Source organism: Onthophagus taurus, chromosome 1 (genome assembly GCF_036711975.1).
Source record: "Onthophagus taurus isolate NC chromosome 1, IU_Otau_3.0, whole genome shotgun sequence".
Lineage (NCBI taxonomy): Eukaryota > Metazoa > Arthropoda > Insecta > Coleoptera > Scarabaeidae > Onthophagus > Onthophagus taurus.
This window is the reverse complement of record NC_091966.1, coordinates 27116869-27142776: the sequence shown is the minus strand read 5'-3', so window position 1 is coordinate 27142776 and position 25908 is coordinate 27116869. Positions and strand designations below refer to the sequence as shown.

The 25908-nt window shown below is 31.8% G+C and overlaps 1 protein-coding gene across 1 annotated transcript; it reads right to left on the bottom strand.

Moving 5' to 3' along the window:
• Positions 1 to 9402: 9402 nt before the first annotated feature.
• Positions 9403 to 21264, bottom strand: LOC111414334 (uncharacterized). The gene is made up of 5 exons (XM_023045646.2): positions 20931 to 21264; positions 20735 to 20848; positions 15746 to 15906; positions 10181 to 10495; positions 9403 to 10124 (listed from the first exon to the last, which is right to left on the bottom strand). Exons 1-5 carry the CDS (start codon positions 21007 to 21009, stop codon positions 9453 to 9455), a joined length of 1341 nt encoding a protein of 446 aa, XP_022901414.1. The 5' UTR covers positions 21010 to 21264; the 3' UTR covers positions 9403 to 9452.
• Between the last annotated feature and the right edge of the window lie 4644 nt (positions 21265 to 25908).

The window sequence follows — 25908 nt, the reverse complement described above, 5'->3', positions numbered from 1 at the left end:
GAACCCGGTCCTCATATCTTTTAGTTCAGATTGACGATCTTTCTAGTATACGCACTGTTTTCTTCCAAACAGATAAGATTTGATTAGCTTCAATGCTCCACAGTGAAACCCATATTTCCCCAATTTACATAAAGTATCTCATGATCAACGGTATCAAAAGCCTTACTGAGATCACAGAAAGCTGTCTGTGTAAACTGTTGAAGATGAAAACGTTGTATAATTTACAAACCTAGAATCATATGAGAGTAAAATTTTAGTATCTGCGTTATCAGATCACTTCGCGCAAGAGATATCGTTTTTAATCAATAGTGGGATTGAAAAAATTAAAACTAAAATAAAGAAACGTTTTCTAAATCAAGACATATTCGAAATAGTTTTGATAGACAGAGCGAATTTAAAATTGTTGATATTTCATCTCCAAATAGAAATAAACAACAAGTGAAAACATCGTTAACAGAAGAAATCAAAAATAAAACAGCGATTAAAAGGCAGTTATATGAAATGGGGCTGTTACTCCTGAAGCCTATAAAAATATCTGTCAGTACCTAAAGACAGAAATTGAAAGATCAAAAAAGGCTTCGTATACTAACTATATTAAAAATGCGTCAAATAAAGCTAAAACTACGTGGACAACCATTAATGCACTCAGGGGATGCAAAAAATCACATAATTATTTTGATCTAAACGTATTTCGACCAGTGTATGAAAATGATATAGATATACCTAATGCTGCTAATGCATATTTCATAAATAGTGTACACATTTCTAATACGATTCCCTTAGGAATAAGAAACTTACAAATATCTAAAACTTTCGCATTTTATTTAACTGATGCAATGGAAGTTCAAAAAATAATACAATCTTTAAATGATACAAAGGCGGTAGGCTTTGATGAGATTCCGGTGGCCTTATTGAAGTTCTCTTCTGATGCTCTCTCTGAACCATTGAGTAATGTTATCAATTTGTCCTTTTCTATGGGCATTTTTCAAGCAAGCCTTAAAAAAACAGTAATTAAACCATTGTATAAGAAAGGAGATTGATCGGTTTGTTCAAACTATCGTCCTATTACGCTAATATCAAATACTGCAAAAATATTTGAAAAAATTGCATTGAGAAGAATAATGGATTTTGTAATTAAAAACAAAGTACTAAATGATACCCAAAATGAGTATATAAAAGGACGATCAACGTCACGTACAATTTTTCAGATACTAGATAAAATTACATCAGCTATCAATGAAAATGATATCACTGGTTGTATTTTTATGGACCTAACAAAAGCTTTCGACTGTGTGAATCATGAAATCCATCTGAATAAAATGGAAAAATGGGTATCCGCGGCGTTGTCCTTGATTGGTTAAAATCCTATTTATACGGCAGAAGCCAGTGTGTTATGTCATACAGCGATTCGGGAGGAGAAGTTAGGGCTGAGTGGAAAGAAGTATTTCAGAGTGTACCTCAGGAATCAGTCTTGGGACCTTTCTTGTTTCTTCTGTACATTAATGATTTGCCAGATGTACTTGACAGTTAGTGGTATTATTTGCGGATGATTCAACTTCTGTTATATCTGAAAAAAGTGAGGAAGCGGTCTTAAGAATGACCAGAGAGAATCTTACAAAACTAAACGAATGGTTGTTAGGAAATAATCTACAGCTCAATATAGCAAAATCAACTTTTATGATTTTTGCAAATAAAACACCTGAGATAGAAATCATGTTTGTAGGACAATTACTCAGCTATCAACAGGAGGTGACCTTCCTGGGTTTAAAGATGTACTGCCGCCTTTCCTGGAGTCAACACATTGATGGATGATTTTGCTATATTGACAACTAGTTTATCCAGAACATGTTTTGCGCTTGGAACAGTGTCACGATGTGTAGGTGAAAGAGTCGCTTTAAGTGTTTATTATGCGTGTGTTGAATCGCGTTTGAGATATGGAGTTATTTTCTGGGGAAATGCAGTAATTGAATTTTTCTCAAAATATGAATTATCTCATCAACATCAAACGAGAAGCACCGAACGATTATTTTTACTACCACCGAAGACTTATTCCACCGAATTATGCTAAAATACAGAAAAGTGTTTTATATTTTTGTATAAAACTGTACAATTACTTACCGTTTGATTGGAAAGCGGTTATTGGAAGCTTTTTACAGGGTAAATGATTTTTTTCTCGAAAATATTTCAACCGACTAAGAAATGTTTATTAACATCTTTTATTTTGTACTAGATTTTTGTATTTGAATTTGTAAATTTATTGGTATTGTAATTATTAATTAATGTTATTTATTTAATTGTAAAGGTTTTTTTTGTTTGACTGTTTTCTATGCATGTAAGCATTATGGAAATAAAGGGATTTATTTATTATTATTATATAATGCACAATCATGTCTTTTTGTACAATTTCAAAAACTTTTGATAAGCTTGGTAATATTGATATAGATCTGTAGTTTTTACAATCATTAATGTCACCTTTTTTGTAAATCGGTATTACCTTAGCAATCTTCAATACTGTCGGAAAAGCTCCATCCTCTATATATTTGTTCAAAACTTTACAAAATTGTTTGAAACTCATTGTATCTATGGATTTTAATAGCCTTACTGATAATCCGTATATCTCTTTCGTATTTTTAGCGTTCAAAGCTTGTATAACGTTTACGATTTCTGGCTTCTTAAATTGATTAAAATTCCCCATTCTTGAAGTGGTATTGAGTGGTATTGTTATTTCGTCAAGGTTCGTGGATGAGTTCAATTGTGCTGTTCCAATACTTATAAAGAAATCGTTTAGTGTATCAGCATTCAGATTAAAATGATTTATATATCTCGTTTTTTTTGTTTTGTGTTTCCTGTTTTACTAATCGCCATGATGCCGAAATTTTATTTTTCAAAATGTTGCATTGTAAATAAGTTTTCTTTAAATTTCTTATTGTTTTATAGTGATATCTCAATTAGTTGTTGAGATACATAAAGATTAATTATCATTGCCCTAACATTAATGTTTATGGTTATGCAAGGTTGATCAAAAATTTATAAGTCTGATATTTGAAGTTTTGAAAAAACCATCTTCGAAACATTAAATACCAACTGATTTGGCTTTAAATTGCTTTTTATTTTATGGTGATAGCCCAATTAGTTTTTGAGATAAAATTTTTTTAATATCTGTTCTTACAGTTTAGAATAATCAAACATACAAAGTTGGGTTTAAAATATCATAACAACGATATTTATTGAAATTAAAAAATTATTTACACCACATTAAATCTTTATTATATTTGTGTGTAAAACATTTTTTAGTTCACCCATAAATCTCAATCCCTTCTTGAGATATGATTGTTTGAATTCCTATAATCTGAAACAATCATATTATGTTAAGTTGGGTCTAAAAAATCGTAACAATGAAGTTTATAGAAAATAAGAAATCGTTTGTAGTATATGTAATCTTCATTAAATTCCCTCTGAAATGTTTTATATTTCATTGTTGTCTCAATTGTAGCTATTGTGCTTTAATTGGCCTTTACCGTTCAATACATTATACTAGAGCGCTGTAATAAAAACTGCTGGTAATTATAGGTGTATTTTAATGAACCACCTTTATTGTTAGTTTCTTGCATATACAGACTAGTATATAAGGGCTAAATGTTCTGATTCGTGCAAAACATTAATGATTACATTTTCACATTTTTTCTGTAACCTTTGTTTTATCATAAAAAAAAATATTTTCTTAAAATATTTGTTACTTTTTTTATTTTGCATTTTTTCAAATACCTAGATAACATCTACATACATACCTGCATACAACAAATAGTATAAGTTTAAAAATATTCGTATACAACTGATATTTCACTGGTACAGTTTCAACACCTTTTAAATCAACCGAGTTAGTCCAACTAAGCTTTTTTATTTAAATTTAATAATGGCATCGCCTAGATACCTTATTTTTATAAGTCTGATTACTTTAACGACGGCAATTATTTATAGTCGCTGTAAATTAGCTAAAGAACTGGCTTATAAACATGATATTTCCAAAGAAAAGGTAGCCACTTGGGTTTGTATAGCATACCATGAATCCGGGTACAATACGTTAGCAAAATCTTCAACTCTAGACTATGGTATATTTCAAATAAATAAACTACACTGGTGTTCAATACCAGGACGCGGGTGCAATATTTCTTGTAATGACCTGTTAGACGACAATATATCAGACGACGTTGAATGTGCCAAAACTGTGTATGATACTACCGAGAAAAATGGTAAAGATGGGTTTTTGGCGTGGGATACTTATGTAAAGTGTCGAAATAATGTTAGTCGTTATACGAATGATTGCTTTGAAGAGTAGGTATCATCAGAAAATTGTAAAGTAGCCCAAAATGCGTTGGGTTGATTGATTAAAATAAATTTATAAATAAAATAAAATGTAAAAATGTTCAATGTTTTTAATTTAAGTGTTAGTAAATAAAGCAAAGAAATATTTTCTGATATTCGGAATCTATTATATGATTACGTTTCTGAAAATCTTCTAAAGATTTGATATATTTAGACAACATGCTTATTTCTTTCGATCCGGATTATCAGTGTCGGCCCCACACTGATAATATTACTATAACTAATACTATTTATGCAAGAACAAGACATAGAATCCAGGGGAAAGAGGAGATACTACAATACGTCAAGTATTGTACATTGAAAATAATAAATAATATCGATAATAATAACGGATTTTCAATAAGATTATTCAGAAAAAAAAACAATCAGTGTATGTCTCAGAATAGGAAAAAACATTCTTTTCTGTTTCGACAGGAAGTTGTACAACAGCTATGCACAATATGCATAGCTGTGCAGCAACTATGCACAATTCACTAAAATTGACCCAAAGACATTTTCCAAGTCTTGTTCCACCAACTGCTGCTCAATCACGGACCTAACGATTGAAAAGGAAGCTCTTATTAAATCATAAAAATGATACAGTATTTTAAACAGAAAACAAAAGACAAGGTTGTATTGAATTTGCAAATTTTACTCACTGTTTTAAAACATAGTAAACAAAAAATTTTTGTCTGCGCATTATTTAAATATTTACCACGTACAGCTAATTAAGCGCAAGCGGAGACGATACAGATAAATGAACACTTCGCAACTAACTAAACATTAGAATACACTTTTATCACAGTATGAATATTTATTGAGTTTATGACTATTAACTAGACAACAATTTCTTATTTTCTTGTTTTTGTAGAGTTAAAACATAAAGTGAAAAAGAATTCATAAAATACTATTTTATTGCTTGTTAAAATCATGTTTTGCTGATTTTATGAAACCTCTTTTACGCATTTGAGCAGATGCCAAAAAATGGTGACGGGATGATACACTTTTAAGAAACCAGAATCATAGGTTAATAACAATTATATTGAACTTGTCCTAATACAGAATGTCTTCCATTATTGCCAGAACATTAAATGATACCTCTGTTAATTTAATTACGTTCTTATGATAATGATTCTTGTGTTTGATATGATATAGGTTTTATGACAAACCATATTGAATGAAAATTTTAGTAAATGAAAGTAATTTAAACATGTGTACTTCAACTCGATGTTATACAGGTGTCCCGTATCTTCCGGATCAGAGCATTGTACGGTTGAAGGATACATTATTCTGAAGCGAATTTTTTTTAAATTTTTCGAAATGTTTATAATAACCGCATGGGAACTGTTTAAAGTCGTCCAATAGCGATTTACGGAAAGAGAAATAACACGTGAGAAATGAATTTAGAACGGCGCGGCAGACTGGCAATAGGTGGTCGATTGCCTGGGTCTGATTTACGATTTCCTATTGGACTTCTGCACCGTTCTGCACCTTGACAAGAGACAGAAAGGGGCATCGATAAACATTATACCATAATGTATATTTAAAGTATTTAGCTACTAGATGTTCTCTACAATGCACAGAGCTAAATTTGGGATACATTGCGGTATTTAAAAGTGTCAGAAGTCCAGAAGAATCTCTCATAGCTGGAGTGTCGTACAGAATATTTTCGATGTACATCATGAAGTGCATTTTTTATATTTATACGAATCGTATCCTTTAGTGCAATAAGGTCCAACAGTTCTTCTTTCACAACAACATTATTTGTTACATAACGAACGAATACAGCTCTATGTTGTTTATGTTCAATATTCGTAGATTCGGCTAAGGCAAAACTCAGTTCTGAACAGTTCATCAACACTTTTTACAAGTCAGTTATGACATCGTCAGAAATAACAGAAATTGGCCATTCCTTAGCATGCTTAAGGTGGCTACACACGTAATTGCAAACTTGATAAGTATGCATGATCAATCTTTTTGTACAAGTCTGCTTTAGCGTTTGTAGGATAATTTTACACAAATGTTTTGCTTGTGCAATCCGCTTGATGATGAATTGAATTTTAATCATGCAAGCTTGCGCAAGCGAAACCGCACGTGTGTACCAAGCACACTGCTTGACGTGTGGCCAGATACGTAGGGATTTCTCCCTACGTGTAGGGATTTTACAGCCTAAAAATGGCGTAGGGAGGTTTTCTTTAATTTACGAAATATGTAGGCATATTTGCCAATAATAAGCTATAATATAGATACGTATATATTTCAAATGAATTGGTTATCAATAGTGAAGTCAGGTTGATTGGTTAATTGATATAATTTCTCCATAAACCCGACATTAGTTATTGTTGCTGGGAATTGCGTCTTCGGCATGCAAGAAAGTACAATTAACTCGCTTTCATCTTGGCATTTACATTCTGGACTACAAAAATGGATGGAAAGATATTAATTTGTATAGGGGGAGATACAGAAACATGTCCTATTCTTTACCGAACAGTTACGCAATTGACGGTCAATTGAAGTAAAGTGGTCATTAAGTCTTAAGCGAATTGAAATAAAATTGGACGTGTAAACATCCTTTTGGTGCGAATGCGCGACAAGTATTTCCAACCTCTATCTACTTTTATACAGGATGCTCCGTTACTAATGGGACACAGAGCAACAGTGAATTCCTTACATTAAATTATTACGATTTAAAAATTCCGGTTAAACATGAATTCTACAGGCGATCTAGAGGGTTACGGCAAAAAATTGCAACAAGGGCTTTAAAGTTATGTCACTTATTAATAAAGTGTCATATTAGGACAAAATACCTTTAAACATGTTTATGATAACATTCGCAAACGACGTGGACGTCGACAAAACATACAGGTGTGCCGCAACGATTGTACAATACTTCACCATCGTATTCTCTGATCGAAAATAGACAAAAAAGCCTAATAATAGGTCCGAAAATGGACCATTGTTGAGATATTCAAAGTTTTAGTTGCATAAGTTTAACCTATTGTTAACATCAATAATTCTATTTTTTTATGATTTTTTATGATGAACCCCTTCATGTGGAATTAGAAGCAGCGATTTTGAGAAGAATTGATGCAAATGCCTCAATAAGGATTAGAAGGATTTCTGCACAAGAAAACATCAAGAAAGAAACCGTTTACTGCATTTTAAGGGGCAGCTGCTTTATCCGTATCACTACAACACTGTTCAAGCATTAACAGAAAATGATGGCGAAAAACGAAAAATTTTTGTTTTTGGGCCATACGGGAATAGGTACTAAACGTCAACATACCCATACACATTATGTTTACGGATGAAGCAACATGTACTCAAAACGGAATTTTTAATATCCATAATGTGCACATTTTAAGTGATGAAAATCCCCATGCAATACTAGAAACTCCCCATCAATAGCGATTCAATGTTAAAGTATGGACCGGAGTTATGGGTCAATTTTTTCTTCCAATGAGATTGACAGCCGATGCTTCCATACATTTTTTACGAAATGAGCTTACAGAGGCATTTGGTAAATTACCTCTGCAAATGCTACAAGATTGCTATTTTATACACTATGGAGCACCAGAATTGTCATGCTCTTAATTGATATATGTAAACAACCATTTGTGTTAAATTGTTAATTGTCATGATTATCCGTAAATTTAATAATTTGATTAAAATTAATAATTTATACAAGTGAAATACTTAATTAACTTTCCACGTGTGCTGTCCACCGTTTTTTAGTTAACATACATTACGTTTAAACAAAGAGTTGTTCCTTTAAAGGTTTTATATTATTCTAACAGTGGTTGAAAAAAATTAGAGTGAGTGATAAAAATTTTCACTCACTCGTTTCTATGAAACTCAGCAGTGTGAATGCAAATAACAACTTCCAATAGTCGTATCCAATTTAGAAACTGACAATTTCGAAGGTAGGATTGAACAAAAGATAATACTTGATTAAAACATTCAACTGGCGATCTGATTATAGTGCCTAATAATATATTTGAAATGATATCCAATGTTTTTAATTTTATTCGATTAACATTACACACCACTGATCCAATGTAATAAATAATTTTTAGTATACTTGATTTCTCTTTCAAATACATATGTGTACATAACAGCATTTCTTTCGACTAACATAATTCCGCGTAAAACAAAAATGCGTCACACAATTATACGTTATATTTCATATCACGCAATTACTTTTTATCCCAACCTCACTCTGGCAACAATTACTGTTTAATTGCGTCATTTAATTGTGTGTAATTGTTTAAGATTTGTAATGATTTGAGAAAACTGTTCCTTTTATTCTCTAGGTTAACATAGAGGGCTTTAACCTAAGAAATTGTATAACAATTTAAATGAAATGTTATACAATTTCATTGGCTTTAACACTCCTAATGAAGACGCACTAACCTATTGTTAGAATAATTTAGTTGATAATTATGTTGATCAACGTTTATTTTATAATAAATATTTAGATCACTTTACTTGTTGACAATGTACATGTTGTAAGTATAGTGATATAAAGTTGTTGTTTATGATTTTGTCATATACAAGATTCTGTTTTAAAATTGGCAAAAATTAAATTCCCGCAAAAACCATAAAGTCGTTTAATTAATCAAGAAAGTCCATCACCTATATCTGCGATTAGAAACCGTTATGGCTAATATGATGGTGAATATGGGACATGGTCAAACAGTAGAATTTCATCAAATGTAGTACATAACCCAGTAATATAATTCTTTAAAACAACAGCCTGAAATATATTTGTTCCTGTAGTATAGTCACGAATACTAGTAGAGAAAAAAAATATAATACAAGTAACTTAATTTTAGATTCTTCTCGAGTTAGCTTAATGTTTGGGTGTACTTTTTAATAAAAATTTTATGTTAGAATAGATTTTACAAAAATAAATATTTTTTAAAGAATGAAGTTGATATTCTTATTAGATTAAACAATCATTTTGGTTCATTTTATGATTAAATTTTTGATACTTCTTTTTTTATAATGAGACAAAATTTCAATAGCAAATAAAAACAATTATTCACGAAATATATATAATTATGTTTATTACTTTTAATAAGATTGTTTTAACTAATCCTAACATTTCTTTTTCTGATCGATACAAAGAAAAACGTTAAAACACCACAACCTGTAAGTACACTAAACAAAATAATGTAAGTTTTATTGACATCAATCCAGTGACTAAATCCTCGTAAAGCTTCACTTGGTGGAAGTTCTTCTTGTGGTGGAATCTCTTCTTCAGGTGGAAGTGTTACTTCGATGGGAAGTACATCAGGTGGTGCGGTGATTTCAATTGGAAGTACTCCAGGTCGATCTAATTCTTCCTCGTTTGGTGATTCAATAGATTCCACAGAATCATTGAATAACAACTCTTCCATATTCAATAAAATATTTGCTTCAGCATAAATTTCTGGTTCTTTACCTTCCGCGTAAATAGAAAAGTACAAGTTTGGAATTTCTTTCGTAATTAATCCGATTGGATCTTCGTTTCCGGAAAATTCCAATTCTATGATATCAGAAACTTTTAAATTGAAAAATTGTTCGTATTCTATAGAAATATCAAATCGAATATCTTCGAAATTGGTCACATTCACTAGTCTTATTTCATTTTCCATAAGAATTTTTCTATCTTTGGTTACACGACCACTATAAAAAGATTGTGTAAAATTTGGCGTCTCACTTCGCAATACCGTTACATGAATATAAGAAGTTGTTGATAAAGAATGTTCACCTGCATCCTAAAATTATTTTAAACATTTATTTTTTGAAAAATTTTAGTCAGATACAAACTTACTGTTGCTGTTATTGTAAATGTTTTATCAAAAGGAGCCAACATATTTTTTTTAAGTACCAAAGTAGCAACAAAGCGATGTAAATTTCCTGGATCTTGCACCCCTGCTACATCTTTAAATTCTAAATAATCATTACTTTCAATTGTAAAATTAATTAAATTGTTAGTGAAATCAACATCAACAGCGGCGATTTCTTGGAATTCATTCAAATCGAAGTCGTCACTATCGGGAATAACATCATAAAAAACAAATTCGTATGTTTCTTTTTCAAATATAGGTTCATGGTTATTGGTGTCTTTTAATTCTAAGATATATTCCTAAAAAAATAAATCAAAAAATATTAGTACCTTTCTAATATATTTATTAAAAAATAAATATAGGATTCTCAGAATTACTACTAATGATTCATAATTCTCTTTTCGGGAATTAGCTTTTACGTATGAAGCAAAGAAAAGAATCTCATCTTTTATTTTATAGACTTGGCGACAAGCAAGGCATCCTTGGTTAGAATGCCGTCATTCAAAAAGATGATTGTTTTATGCTTCAATTGGTATGACACCTTCTATAAAAGGCAAGCAGTACAAACGTGAGATAAATGAGTTGCAAAAAGGATGAGGGACAAGACGCAATAAAGATGCTTTTATTTTTTAAGTAGGTCCCAAGTAAAAGCAAAAATTCCTGAATGTTTCGTAACATGGGATGAAGTTCTCCATATTTCTCTAATATAATAAAATATGATGTAGGTAAAAGTAAAAACTTTTTGAGAAATACTAAAATGTTACAAACAAAAATTAAATTATTTAATCAAAATTTAATTTTTGTTTGTAAATTAAGTTAAAAGAGATTTAGATCTATTCCTGAACCCCACCTACTAACATAATATTTTTCCATTATATTGTATAATATTCTAAGTAAGTTCACCTTTTCAAATTCCGATTTCTCCTTACCGTTATTAATACGTTCCGGTTAACATTTGTTAATTTGTTTCTTGTTTCTTAAATTTAGGTACTGAAGATGAAATATTAGTTTCGAAACATGTCTGCTTGAATTGAATTAAACATTTTAGTATTTCTCAAAAAGTTTTTACTTTTACCTTCATCATGTTTCGTAACATCTATGTGGAAAAACATCAAACATTTTGGTTACGAAATAGATGATGATAACCAAAAATCCTCCAACGTCATATCATTCGAAGCCAAGAAATGCATAGGAGTACATGCAATGCGTATGTATTTGATAGATTGAAAGATAGAAACAGTTATCGTCTACCAGGCTAACCTGAATGGGAAAATTTTGAATAGAAGCAGTACTATTTCAATGTCCAGTAGAATAGATAAAACACAAATTGCTAAGAACAAGATAACATGTGAATAGTAGATAACACGAAATAACATTACCAAGTCTAGTCTGAACTTTCAACCGAGTCGAACGTCAGTACATTCAGCTTTCACGGTGCGTTAAAAATACGTCGAAAAGGTTTTTTGTAATTAAGTTTTCTTCCATGCGTTTTCGTTGGTGATCAACATCAAATATTCTAGCCTTCGGACAACTTAACAACAAATAAAATGTCTAACAAACGAACGTCAGATCATTTATCACCGCCTGCGGATGATCTGAGCAAAAAGTTCAGGGATCCATATTCTATATTGAGTAAGAATAGTGATAAGGTTCTTGCTACTACCTTAAAAGATTCGGAACAACAAAATTTGATATATGTAGATAAAGAAAATGTTACACAGAAACAAGACAGAAAAAGCTAAAGTGCCTTCCATTTTCTTGGAAAATGCATTAAACTATTGGCAAGCTATTAATAGTCCATACAATAGACTATTGTCAGTTATCCTTCGAAAAGTGCCAATATTACTTTCTGAAGTCGAAATTAAATTAGAACTGGTCACTAAAGTAAAGAGACTATCTAACAGGAAAAAATATCCAATTGCTTTGTGCGCAGTGGATTTTACTACGAATGAATACTCCCCTGGACAAAGAAGGAGGTCTTTCAACATTCCTCAATGCTTCAATTGCCAAAGATACGGCGACACAAATAATTATATAGCTCTCTCCAAATTGCGTAAACTACTGAATCCCACTCAGCTAACTATAGAAGTTATAAAGTCCATACAGAACTACAAAAAAACCTAATCTACAAAACCAGCTTCATTTTAATAGTCGACCAAAATTAAATCAACCTCGAAATCATAATATTACCTATGCCAATCTGCTTGAACATAATCACCATCAAACGTAAAATTACATCAAAAATAACTTCCGCCCAGAAATGATTACATCTATCATGACAGCAATCACTAATTTCATCAAAAAAAATGTTATCTTCGGTAATTTCACAACTGAATTTTTGTTTACTGATTTATTCCTAGTATTGCCCATTGATACGATATACTATTCGCTATTTATACGAATCGTGATTATAATTAAAGGTAAAATTAAACATAATCCTTGCGAATTAAATATTACCTCTCTGGATTTGCACCTATCGATAATCTACCGATAACCTAAATTTCATCCTAACAAATTACTAGTTAGTTTTCCCAAAGTGTTTCAAATATTTATTTAAAATTCATTAAAAACTGAAGTAACAAGAAAAAATGATATACTGCCACTCCAGGTTGCTTTCAAATTTCATCATGCACTCTTAAAAGACGTATTGAAGCAAAATAATATACAACAGTGGAATTTCTGAATTTTGTCCAGACTTTTAAAACTATAAACTATTGTCATCATTTCTCACTGTAACACTCTACTCGTACCTTGAAAATCGAATATTCTAAGTTAAAATAAATAACAAACTTTCAGGAATTAAAGTTATCAAAGAGTTCTGAAGATACTGTGGTGAAAGGAAAGCGAAACGAAGTGCATAGAAAATTATTCGCCAGGTACAAATGTTACAGTAGATGAACACTTGCAAGCATTTCTTGGCAAATGATTATTTAGAATGTACATCAAAAATAAACCGGGACGATACGGCATAAAAATTTGAGTTTGTGCAGATTCTGACACCACTAAATAGCCAAGTACATACTGGAATACTAAATGGGCAAAGAGAGACACATCAAAGTCAAAGAGTTGTTTTGGATATGGTTAGACCATATTTTGATTCTTGGCGAGGAGAGACTACACATAATTTTTTTACATCTATTCCTTTCACTCACGAGCTTTTCAAGCAAAAACTTACCTTTACAGGAATATTGCATGGAAATAAACGTCAAAACGTCCAGAATTTTTCCGTTTATTTGGTTTTACTTTAATATCCATTATAGTCAAACAAATGGGTACTGTTGATATTGCGCATCAATTGACCTGAGGGTACAGTTCTGTTCGATCAACAAAAAGATAACGTATTAGAATTTTTATGGAAATGATCGATATGGCCGCTCTAAATGCATACATCATATATACAACAAAATATCCAAATCTAAGCAATGACAGAAGCTACCGCAGATAATTTCTGCAAAAATTAACACAAAAAATAGCAACTCCTAATATATGTCACAGAAAATTAAACGGTACAAATTTGCACATGCCCGTAAAATTTGCAATCGAGAGGTTTTTGAAGATAACATAGAAGATATAAGATGCACAAGAATAGCTTCTACTTCCATCATCAAATGTTTGGCAAAATAATGCTACTAATTCTAGATACGTATTTTGCTCTAGAAAACATGATCGAAAGTCGAGCATATCCTGCCAAACATGCTGAAAAGCTATATGTAATCTTCACCAGAGAGAAATAAAAAAATAGTATTATCCTAGATGTGAACAATAACTAATTATTACCTACCTTTACTTTTTTTCTTAAAATGTAGCAAATAAGTTTTAGTTATTTTCGTTTTTAAATAAATAAAAATTTTAAAAATATGTTTTGTTTTATATATTTTGACTTAAAATCCTGTTGAAAAGTATACACAAAAGAATATCTAACAAGTGGAAGTCTATCATTGGCTCTGAACAGTTTGGTTTCCGAAAGGGGTTGAGTATGAGGGAAGCTTTGTTTAGTCTGCAAGTTCTCTCACAAAAATGTTATGACCAACAAAGAGATCTGCATATCTGCTTCGTCGATTTTGAAAATGCGTTCGACCGGGTGTGACATAGAAAGCTTTTTGGGTTCTTGGAGGAGATCGGGTTGGATGATATGAACAGAAGGCTTCTGCAAAACATATACTGGCAGGAATTTGCGAAAGTCCAACTCGGGAATAAAGTGTCTTCAAAGAACATTGACACCTGTAAGAGAGTAAGACAGGGATGCGTGCTGTCTCCCATACTATTTAATATTTACTCAGAATGTTTGTTTATTAAGGCACTTAAGGATTGCCACGACGGAATAAAGATGAATGGCGTTAATATAATATCGAACATCCGATATGCAGATGATACTGTATTGGTGGTCGATACGGATGTGGCATTACAAAATATAATAAACAGAGTAAATAGAACATGCAAGTAGTTCAATATGGCCATAAACATTATCCCGCAACTCAAACATACCCATGCCTGTGAGAGGGGACTGAGTGAGATTGAAGTCTCGACTCGAGACTTGATAATGACATTGAAGTAAGATCTAGAATGGAGCAAGCGAGGCAAAATTTCATTGCACTCAGGAAAGTACTCTGCGATGAACGATTGGTTAGATTGGACGATTAAAAGTGTTATGCATGGTCAACTCTGCTATACATAGTGGAAACTTGAACTCTGAAGACTATCAATATGAACCGTATTGAAGCATTTGAAATGTGGACGTACCGAAGAATTGTAAAGATCCCATGGGTGTCTCACACGAGTAACGAGGTAGTGCTAAGAAGGTTGAACAAGGATAGGGAGCTACTTCATATAGTGAAAACGAGGAAGAAATGAAAAATACTAATTGTTGCAACTTACAATTCAGGGCAAGATAGAGAGGAAACGTGGACTTGGTAGAAGGAAACTATCATGGATGCGGATTATCAGGAATTGGACAGGTTTAAACTTTGAGGACCTTATCAGAGCTGCAGCGGATCGAGAGACCTTTGTGGGCGTAATCACTAACCTTCGATAGCGGAGATGTCACAAATAGAAGAAGATTTTGACTTAAAATACGGTTCATTAAGTCGTATAATAAAAATTACTTAACTAATATTGAATTATAGGATATTATTGGATTCGTCTTTTTTGAAGTTGATTTGTGTTTAAAAAATTATAAACAAATTCTAACAATTTTTGTAATAAGTGGGGGAAGAGTTATTTATGACGCGAACTGTATATATATTCAGAATATATTATTAGGATTCTTGGAATGCTCTCAATGTTTTGTGATAACATTGCTATAATTACCCTATCGCAATTACTTCAATACAAAATGTCATTGATAATGTATTCAAGTGGGCGAATAACTGGAGATTTACAATCAATCCGGCTAAAATCAATTTGAAGTTGTTCAGGTTTGTGGGGAGAAACTTATACCTTGAAGAAAAATTTTGTTTTGAGATTTTCTTTTCTGAATAAACTTAGAACACAGTTACGTGGCAATTTAGTAGTAATTCTGAGATACTTGTAGATATGTTATTATTATTAACCAATTTGCTTTCTTGTCCAGCGCATACTGTAACTAAAGTCGCCGAAATAGGATTATCACTTAATTGATTTTCGATTTCTTGGAAATCCGGAGTTGTGGATATTATTATTTTGTTATCTTGTACAGTTGCTGCTAAATATGAAGAATTTTCAACGTGTGCACCTAAAATTAATAAACACAAAATTAATCACGTTACTTACATACGTTTAGTAATAATAACATGCATCAATTTAGACGCTCAGCTTTTTATAATTATTATTCATATATTACTAATATCAATCAAATATTTTAGATTTGGTAATTTTATTAAGTTTTATAGTAGGTGTCACTATTATGCTCTTCCAACCAAACTGTGCAGTTCTACATAATCGCGACAAATATCTAAATTGGAATAGCCTCAAAGTTCTCACTTCATCTGCTCCACTTAATCATGGTCGCCTATTTTAAGAAATCCAAATTGAGGAGCAGTGTCAAGAACTGCTCACTTTATCAATCTGTTGCAATGATTTTTAGTGCATGATTGGGAAGGTAAGTGCAACTACAGCTATTACGAATTTTATATCAATACATGAGAAAAACACAATCATATACTTTTTGAGGGTAGTATAAAACCTATCCACTTCTCTACAATTAGCAGCATATAAAAGTTGCGTGAATCTTATAATGTGTTAGATCTTACCAAGAAACTTGCGCTACCAGGGAATTGTTGGCATATGAATCAAACAAATTAATTTCTAAAGACGATCGTTGGAGAGGAAGGAATATCTGTATGGGACTTATAGTATTCACCAATGCATCACTAGATTAATTAAAAACTCCGGATTCTTTGTCGATGTACTAATCTGTCCGATCAAATTTTTGTCAGGAAACCCTTCCCTTGCATTACGGTGTAATTTCTCCAAAATCAATTGCCATGCATTCGAACAAAATGAGCACGACGTCTGTGTCCACTTCCTAACAAACTTAATAAATAAATTTCTCATGAGGGAGTTTTATAATTTAAAAGTGGTTCATGAGGAATCAACATTCGACTGTCTGTGTTGAAGTATCGGCGTGCGTATCTTATATTTTTCGTTTTAGCCGTTAATATCTAATACCGCTTCCTCACCGATGAAAATGTCTCGTCAATCCAACACTCGATCCCCATGTGGGGTAGCTCATAAGGCCAGCGTTGTTAAAAACTCTCGATTCGCGTCCATCCGAGCGAGAGTAGAAATCAGAGAGCGGTACCGTGCATAGAATCCAAGGCATTCAAAACTCTTTGCAGATGCATGATAAGGATAATTAAACGTGAATGATCGGTTATTGCGACTGACCGTTTAATGTACCGTCTGAAGGATGTGAAACGAGTCAATGAGTTTTTCACCTGGGAACTCTACATCTGCTAATTAGTAATGCTTAGTAGTAACCTTGGCAGTAAGGTTTAAAAGGTTTTGATGAAATTTCCATGTTATTCAGTATAAATAAGTACAAGATTTTAGTACCAAAGATTATAGCTAATACATATTTTTCTTCCCCGTAAAGAAAAGGTTTATCGAAAGATAAATAAGAAATACAGCATTGGTGAGGGAGAAAATAAAGTATACTATACACAAATTCACAAAGTATTTACACAATTTTATCCTGCTTTTTGAAATTGTGAGTCAGCACATGCAAATGTTATCTCCGGTTCTAGAATATCAAGAATTCAATCAAATTTGTTAGGGGACATTCTAAAGTATCGAAAAAATCTATACCAAAAAGTACAAAAAGTATCTCAACTATAGATGTCCCACGGAAGTAGGTGCAAAGGATAAGCTAAAAATGTGGACGCATGGTTCAAGAAGGCAGTATTGATTAACTATTAGAAAACTTGCTGGAGACTTTATTGTAAAATCCAGTACTAAATGTAAAATTTGCTAACTATACTGAGAACAGACAAGTTATAGGACTAAAAAGGCGACTATGTTCAGATTAGTGATAGACTGTCATTTGACAATTAAGGAGGCGGGGATACCTAATGAGTTATATTCCAGTGGATTAAAGAATACTGCCTGGGATGATCACCGGGTGGTTTGAAAAGCTCACTGTATCAGTCAGTTTCAAGCCCGGATACAAGTAAAAGGTTTATACGTAAAGTGAGCTTAATGCTTTTAAGGCAGAATAATCCGGAGATATAAAACGGCTATGATAAAGGGCCAACGAGAGGGAATTGGAAAACCACGTCTTGAATCGAAAGGCATATTATGATCGATATGAGAAACCATAACATCAATATATATGCAATCTCCGAAATAAAGAAAAAGTGACGGGAGATATCGACATATGACAATTGTATCAATGTCCTTTTTCCTTGATACCCGTGCTTCGCTGCCATACATCAGGGTCGGTATTGCCATTGACATAAAATTTTATTTGCGTATCTTTCCTGCATTTATTACTCAAAGTTTGTTAATAGTTCCACACATTCTTGTAGATATTGTCAATTTGTGATATATGTGTTCATAGGTAGCGTCGCATCCTAGGTATTTGAAGTAGCTGATCTGTTCTAAGCGAGCGTTATCAATGTATATCTTAGTTTTTATTGATATATTTGTTGTTTTGATAATTGTTTTTGTTTTAGAGATTTCGTAGTTGTAATATCTACTTATGCTATTGAGCAAGTATACAGGTTTTTGAAGGTTATATTCTGACGTACCAAAACTTATTGGATCGTCTGTGAAAAGTAGTTTTTTCAAGACCTACACCAATGTGTACAGCGGAAAATCTAAGCAAGAAAAAGACCAATCCGAAGTCGAGATTCTGCTGTACAAAAAGAAATCTGCATATAATATCCAATACTATGCTGACTACGCTGCGATAATTGCTAATGCAGAAAATAATATGTAAATAATTTGTACACAGGTTCTATTAAGCGAAGGAAGTCCAGAACATGGCTATCTGTACTTCAAAAACAAAATGCATGGAGTAGTAAAAAAAAGTAATCCCGCGGACCCGAGAAGTCAGTCCAACAAAGCGACTGCAATTTCAGACTACCTACTGGTAAGTGCGAATATGTAAGACTAATAATAAAATTAAGAGCATGATAAGAGTAACATGATCCTGAGGACAACTTTAATAAAGACCAGATAAAACAGAAATAGGAACTTCGACATCAGAAACCAATGCGTTCAAGACATAGTGAGATGGGGAAAACAGCGCAAAGATTTTTGCACAATTATGTTCGTAGAATGCCAGATAACAGTCTGTCGGAAATTGTGGTCACAAATAACCAGCCCAGAACCAGACCACCCAGGAGATGGAGCTGGTAGTCAACCTCTGCTGGTAGTGGATATTTCAGAGGCAGACCTTATCAGGAACATTCGCATCAAATATGCTCTGTTTAATATACAAAACTCTCAAGTTTAAGGAAAAATTAAATTCTTCAAAGAAATGTGAACTAAAGATTTCTTATCCACTCTCAAAAATATGTACAATATCTACCACAAGAGACTTCATTGTATAACTTCCGAACGAGGAAATACTAAAAAACATAGTAATGAAGTCAAAAAAATAACATTCTGCACCCGTTTACAAATAGACATTAAAGGAAATATACATTATTGCATTATAGTGACAATTTAAAGAACATATTGGTTAATTCCGATTCTCAGTAAAACGCCTGCGGTTTCAATCACCTTGTATCTGTCCACAGATGTCTTCAACATTTTCAGAAGAAAGCGATCAGGTATTTATTAAAGATTCCAGGTTTGGAGAAAAAATCAACTTTCTCCTTGTTTCTTTATGTCAGTGTTTTTAAAATATGTACTCCATTTTCACCTTTTTGATTTGTTGAAGAGTTTTATCTATTTCCCATCTCAATATTTTAAGTTTATCGTTAATTTATACTTATTCTTTATCTCCCTTCACGGAACTGCTGGTTTTCAACTCGCCCAGCAGTAATTCAAAGTCGTATTGAGTAAAATATGAGATTTTTTTTAGATACCATAATGAACTTAGTAAAAAAAATAAATGGCTCCTGATATAACACAACTTGAAATATAGCGAAAAGTCACGTTTTCACATTCCTAATCTCGTAAAATTTACGTGATATAGCGATTCTTGGCACAAACTTTTCAAGATTAACAAATTCGCAAAGGTAGAAATAAACTTAATAAAATTCACAATCTATAAATCAAAAAACCTCTAAAATGAACACAAACAATAATTAATATGACTACTGAACATTTATAAACAGACCGTTTAATCAATAAACCGATAAGATATGTCAAAAAATCAATTAATAATAATGAAAAGTTATTTAAAGTTAAAAAGATATATTTTAATTTCAAACGTTAAAAAAATTATTTACCTATCCCAAAAACACTTATCTTATCTGAAATAATAAATAACGATAATGTTAAAATTATTTTTTAAACTAGAAAAAAAACTATAATTTTCAAACGAGAAGTTAATGAAGAAAATGAAAATTTTAAGATTTGAAAGAGAGTTCTAAATGCGAGTAGTGAAAGAGATAAACCAATTCATTTCCAAAAATAAATAATCTTAATTATCTAATCTTACTCCTTGCGTTTGGTTCCTGCATAAATATATGTTTACTGAAAGATTATCTGAAAGACTTCACATTTTTCTGATAATACAAATTTTAAAATAATTTTTCGTGTATCAAGTATTCTACCATTATTTAGATCGAAATAAGATAATGTTGAAACCTTTGTAGACAATAAGACTAGGTTAAACAGAACACTTTTATATTTCATATAAACAAAAAAATGTATGTCATTGATACACTGCCTAACTGATTTACAAGAAGTAAGATTTTCCAATAAAAAAATCGTAAGTCATTTATCGTAATAAACTAAAATCTGTACTAGTTTCATTTTTAGGTTCCAAAGTGTAGTTTGTATTTATTTAAAAAAGCTGAAGGATCTTTTTGACAGAAACAACTTAATAAAAACAATAATAAAGCTTAATCTTTTATCAAGATGGGATACTAAATATTATTACTCACTTTCTATATTTAACATTGGAAATGTTTCCACGATTCCGTCATGATTATCAAAAATTGACACCTGACTTTTATAAATCCAATTTAAATTATCAATTCCATCCACAGTACAAATACCTAAAACAATAACACCTTTTTAACTTTTATCTTAAAATTACCTTTTTATATTAACAAAATTCATTAAACAACATTTTCTTACTTTCAGCTTTAACACTGCCATTACACAAACTAGAAAAGTACACACAAATTAAAAGCACATACGGAATTTTTAGTATCATGTTTGTCACTTAAAACACTGCTCCGCGCATTACTGAAATATTTTACTTACTAACTAGACAAAAATTGTCAGTGAATGTAAGTATAAAGTAAAAAAGATTAATATCTACACCTGTAGATACCTATTTCTATCTTATCTTTTTTTTTACTGCGATTATTGGAGGAACATAGGCGTTTTTACGCGAAATAAAACGAAATAAACGTTCGTGCAAAACGCGGTGACTTCGGGTATTGTCTCGAAATAGCGTGATATAATCGCTTTTTCTTATCGATAATCGTAAAATGCGAAATGATTCTGACGACGCGTTTTCTAAATGGAGGGCAAAAAATATTTATCGTTGTTTAGTTTATATTCTTACCCTAGTTATATTATTTATTATATATTTAATATAATCAAGATAAAAAGTAATATAATTAATCGGAACAGTTGTTCATATCAACGTTTGAAAAGTTATCTATCATAAATATTAATTTATATTCTTTATTATTTATATACTTATATAATTTATATTGTTACAGCTATATTTGCTATTAGCAATTTGATATTGTAGTTTTTTTTTATAGTTTTTGTACTTTGAGTGAGCAATAAATTTATTATTATTATTATTATAAATAAGCAACACTATTATGAGTAACACACACAGAACTTTCGAGAACCAAGAAAAAATAATCTTTCGGAAAATAACATACTAATAAGCAAATAAAATGTCACTTCGGGTATAATTTACTCTGTAGAATGTCAACCGTATTCACCTAACAAAAGAAATTTCTTACCAAATATACTAACGTTATGGATACGCTTTCTTAACGTTGGTGAACGCTCGTAACTCGTATGTTAAAATATACAAAGCGCCTCAAGGTTTTTGTTTTAATTTTTTATAAATAAATCTAATTGATTTAATATTAAAATGTTGGTATTATTAAAATGTTATTTTATTTGAATGTTAATTTTTTATAAACATTGAAAGTCCAAATCCGCGTCATTTAGTCTCTCCAAAATATCGATTACCCCGTTTAAAACTCTATTAGCGTCTCCATTGTCAGTTCCTCAGAATGATCCTCGATATGTGCACCTTCATCCAAGATTACCTATAGACTTGCCAATTGGTGTGAACTTCTCTATCATTACAGCTTCATTTTCGAACCTTTCAAAATGTTTTTGAGATACATCAAACCACAGTTTCTTCCACTCAGAGACACTGCCAAACATATCGTGACACTTTGCCAAGATCATTCTCAGTCATACAACGATATCATAATGGTCACCAGGTTATTTTTCTGGTGATATTTCTTAACATAGGACCAAATAATAACTCATTCATTTCATAAAAAAGGCATGATTACTCATGCTATTCGATTTGCTCTTTACAAAACCTATACAGGCATACCTCGGTTTATGTACCCTCACTTTACGAACTTTCGCACTTACGTATTACGTACTTCCTTGTACCATTTAGTACGAACAATGTTCAATAGGTGACGCTATAATTGTACGAATTCGGGGAAGTCCCCTTAACGTTGTATTTAAAGATTATTATTTATGTGGATAAAAAATAAGACAAGTCGGCATATTCACTAAGTCAGATATTTATACAAAATAAAGCTTATTTAATGATGTAAAAGCCAAGAAAGGGAAAACAACAGAAGATTTCACATATTTTGTTGATAGTCACAGATTCAAAAGTTTAAGACGCGGTGAAATTTACATAACATCAAAGTGCAAGGACGCAGCTGCTGTAGACACTGAAAGTGCAGCTAATTTCGTTGAAAACCTAGAAAAAATTATAAGAGAGATACTCCTGATCAGATTTTTAACGTTGATGAAACAGGTTTGTTTTGGAAGAAAATGCCTACAAGAACATTTATAACTAAAGAAAAAAAGTTTATGCCAGGTTCCAAAAGACAGAATAACACTTCTATTTTGCAGCAACGCCTCAGGTACTATGAAATTGACCAGAGCGAAAACTCTAGAGCCCTGAAAAACTATGACAACTTCTTGTTCACTGGAGATCTAACAAGAAAGCATGGATAATTGCAGTTATTTTTCAAGACTGGTGTAAAAGCTGTTTTGTACCTGGGTATTACAGGAAGAATAAGATTCTGCTTTCAAATTTTACTATTGATAAACAATGCCCCTGGTCACCCTCAAGCATTAAATGAACTGTACTCTGACATTAGTTTGGATTTTTTACCAGCAAATACCACTTCTATACTTCAACCTATGGATGAGTGTGTAGACCACCTTCAAATTACATTTGTTAAAACGATCTTTTAGTCAATGTATAGCGGCAAAAGATAATGAAGCGGGCAGAGACCACGAGATCTTAGGAACTTTTTGGAAGAGTTTCCACATTTTAGATTGTACTGAAATAATGCCAGATACTTGGAAAAATGACAATGAAAACGTCTGTGACTCTACAACCATAATAATAGGTAACTATGTAGAAATGGCAAAAGAGCTAGATCTGGAAGTAGAATCAGAAGATGTAAATGAACTCCTTGATTCGCATGATAGACCTCTGACTAACAAAAATTTGCTAAACCTTACACAACACATTACCACAAGAAAAAAATCAACAGTGTAAGTAATAATATAACACTACATGTGTTTAAGCACCTTGACAAAGCAATGATAACTTTGAAAGAACTTCAAAAGTTAATGAAAACCAATCGTATGCTTATGCTGGTTATAAAAAAATCTACAAAGAAAATTTAAAGAACTCCGGCTATTTCCACGCAAAATCTTTACTATTAACGTCCTCTTGAAGTCGAATCTACATCATCACCAAGAAAACGTCGAATGTTGTAGATTAGAGTTAAAATTTATTTTTATTGTGCATATTTTTGATTATATTTCTAAAATAAAAGTTTATTTTGTGTTACAACCTTTAGTTCTTGTTTTAAAGTTAGTACCCACATATACGGATACATGCACTAATAATTCAAAATATTAAATTGAGGTATTCCTGTCCTTTTCTTTCAAAATTTTATGTGACTTAAAGGTTCAAGAGCATTTTTTGTGTAAAAGCGAGCTAGGGATTAATCTTGCATTACTCATCGTTCATCGGTTTGTGCCTTGGTATCGTCTTCTCCTCTACTTATGTACATGATGAGTTGATATTCACTCCTCAAGACTTCGCTATATTCTCAACAAACTAATGATTGATAAACTTGTGAGTTGAACATGATGACATTATGGAATTTTATTAATTTATCAATTTAAAGTCCCAGTTTGTAATTGCAAATTGCAAATTTTACATCCATATGTTTTTGTGATTATAAAAATAACATACTACATATTAATTGTGTATATTTATTTAAACTGCAAGTTTATCAGAAAACGGCTTTACATGTGTTCAAATTAAATATCCCTAGAAGTTAATACAGATCTACGATTTTAATGTAATAGTAATAAACGAAACTTCACGTAAATAGTAAACTAAAAATAGTAGTACTAAAAATAGTTTAAATGGATACCTCAAAACGTACAGATCCATGATAGTATCTCTAAATAGAATATTTGCATGATTACAATTATATCCTTTATATGTACTTCGTATAAGCAGAAAACTAAATATGATACTTTTCGCTCAGAGCATATGTAGAAAAGGCAAGAAAATACTGTATTTCTTCTCAGTAACTAACTTGATACTATTCAAATCACCAGTAAGATCATTATTAACTTTAGTAGATTTCTGTTATTTACGCAATCTGTTTCATCATACAGATTAGGCATAAAGTTTAAAGAACAACATTTTGGAGCCAATAAGCTCATTTTGTGACTTCTTCGGCAATGTTATCGAATGAGATACTAAGTATAAAGAACAACACCAAATCTGGATATTAGGAGACCAAAGCTTGGGTAGGAAGAAAGGAAGATGACGCTGATTTGTGAAGACATGGAGAACAAAGAAACCAATGAAGAACATGACGAAATAGAACGGGAAAGATAATCCAGAAAGCCTAAGACATGAATAGATACAATTTCAATACAAGCCAGAGCAGAAAGACAACTAGTACCCAGAGTAGTGGCTAAAAGAAATAGAGCAACTTATAGATGACAAAACAAAAAGATAACATATCAAAAATCGTTTGTCACAAACGATTCCCTCGGCCGAGGGCTATATGCTCGAAAAAACAGATGAGTAAAAAATATGGTGACAATGTACAAAAATGAGATGTGGGAGATCGCAATCATGAAATATAATTAAACATCTTAGGAATAAAAGAAAAGAATCTGGAAGTATCAGTCTATCCAACGAAGAAGAATAGCAAGAACATTGTAGACAATTGCTTACAAAAGACTGGCTAGAATTCAAAGTACGAATAAACGAGACATTGATTGTATAACAAACAGCCAAGTAAAGTAACCGCTAAAGAAATTAATAACGGTAAAGTTTCGGGGTCTGGAAACGTATCCGTTGAACAATTTTAAATTAGAAGTAGAACAAACACTAGTACTATTACTAGAATAAATACTAGAACTAGAAACTTTCGGGTTTCGCCGTGCGTCTTTTGAAAAAGCGTTTGACGTTTCAGATGCCGTGTTACAAAATTCCAAACAAGTACGAAGTGGTCATTTTTGCATGTTTTCAGAAACTTTTATGAAATATAGAAACTACACTGCTGATCCATTGTGGTCTCCCTCTTTTCCTTCTCTGCTTCGGCACATAGTTTAGTGTTTTCTTGTGCCATCTATATCTTGCCTCATTCGCACGACACGTCCATATCATATCAGTTGTCTGGTTTCTTTTCTCTCAGCTCTTGTGTAGACTCTATTTATGCATCTTTTAATCTCTTTATTAGTGATATGCTATATTTATGCACGAAATTTTGTTCACTCTTCCTAGGAAATTCATTTTGCCTGTTTCGATCCTTTTCTTGTTTTTGTTCGATAACTG

Excerpts from the sequence above, each read along its gene's own strand:
- LOC111414334 (XM_023045646.2), bottom strand. The coding sequence starts at position 21,009 with ATGATACTAAAAATTCCGTATGTGCTTTTAATTTGTGTGTACTTTTCT. Across the intron at positions 15,907-20,734 it reads TCCAATGTTAAATATAGAAA|GTGCACACGTTGAAAATTCT; the intron begins GTGAGTAATAAT and ends TATTAATTTTAG. Across the intron at positions 10,496-15,745 it reads CTGGACAAGAAAGCAAATTG|GAATATATCTTAGAATTAAA; the intron begins GTTAATAATAAT and ends TTATTTTTTTAG.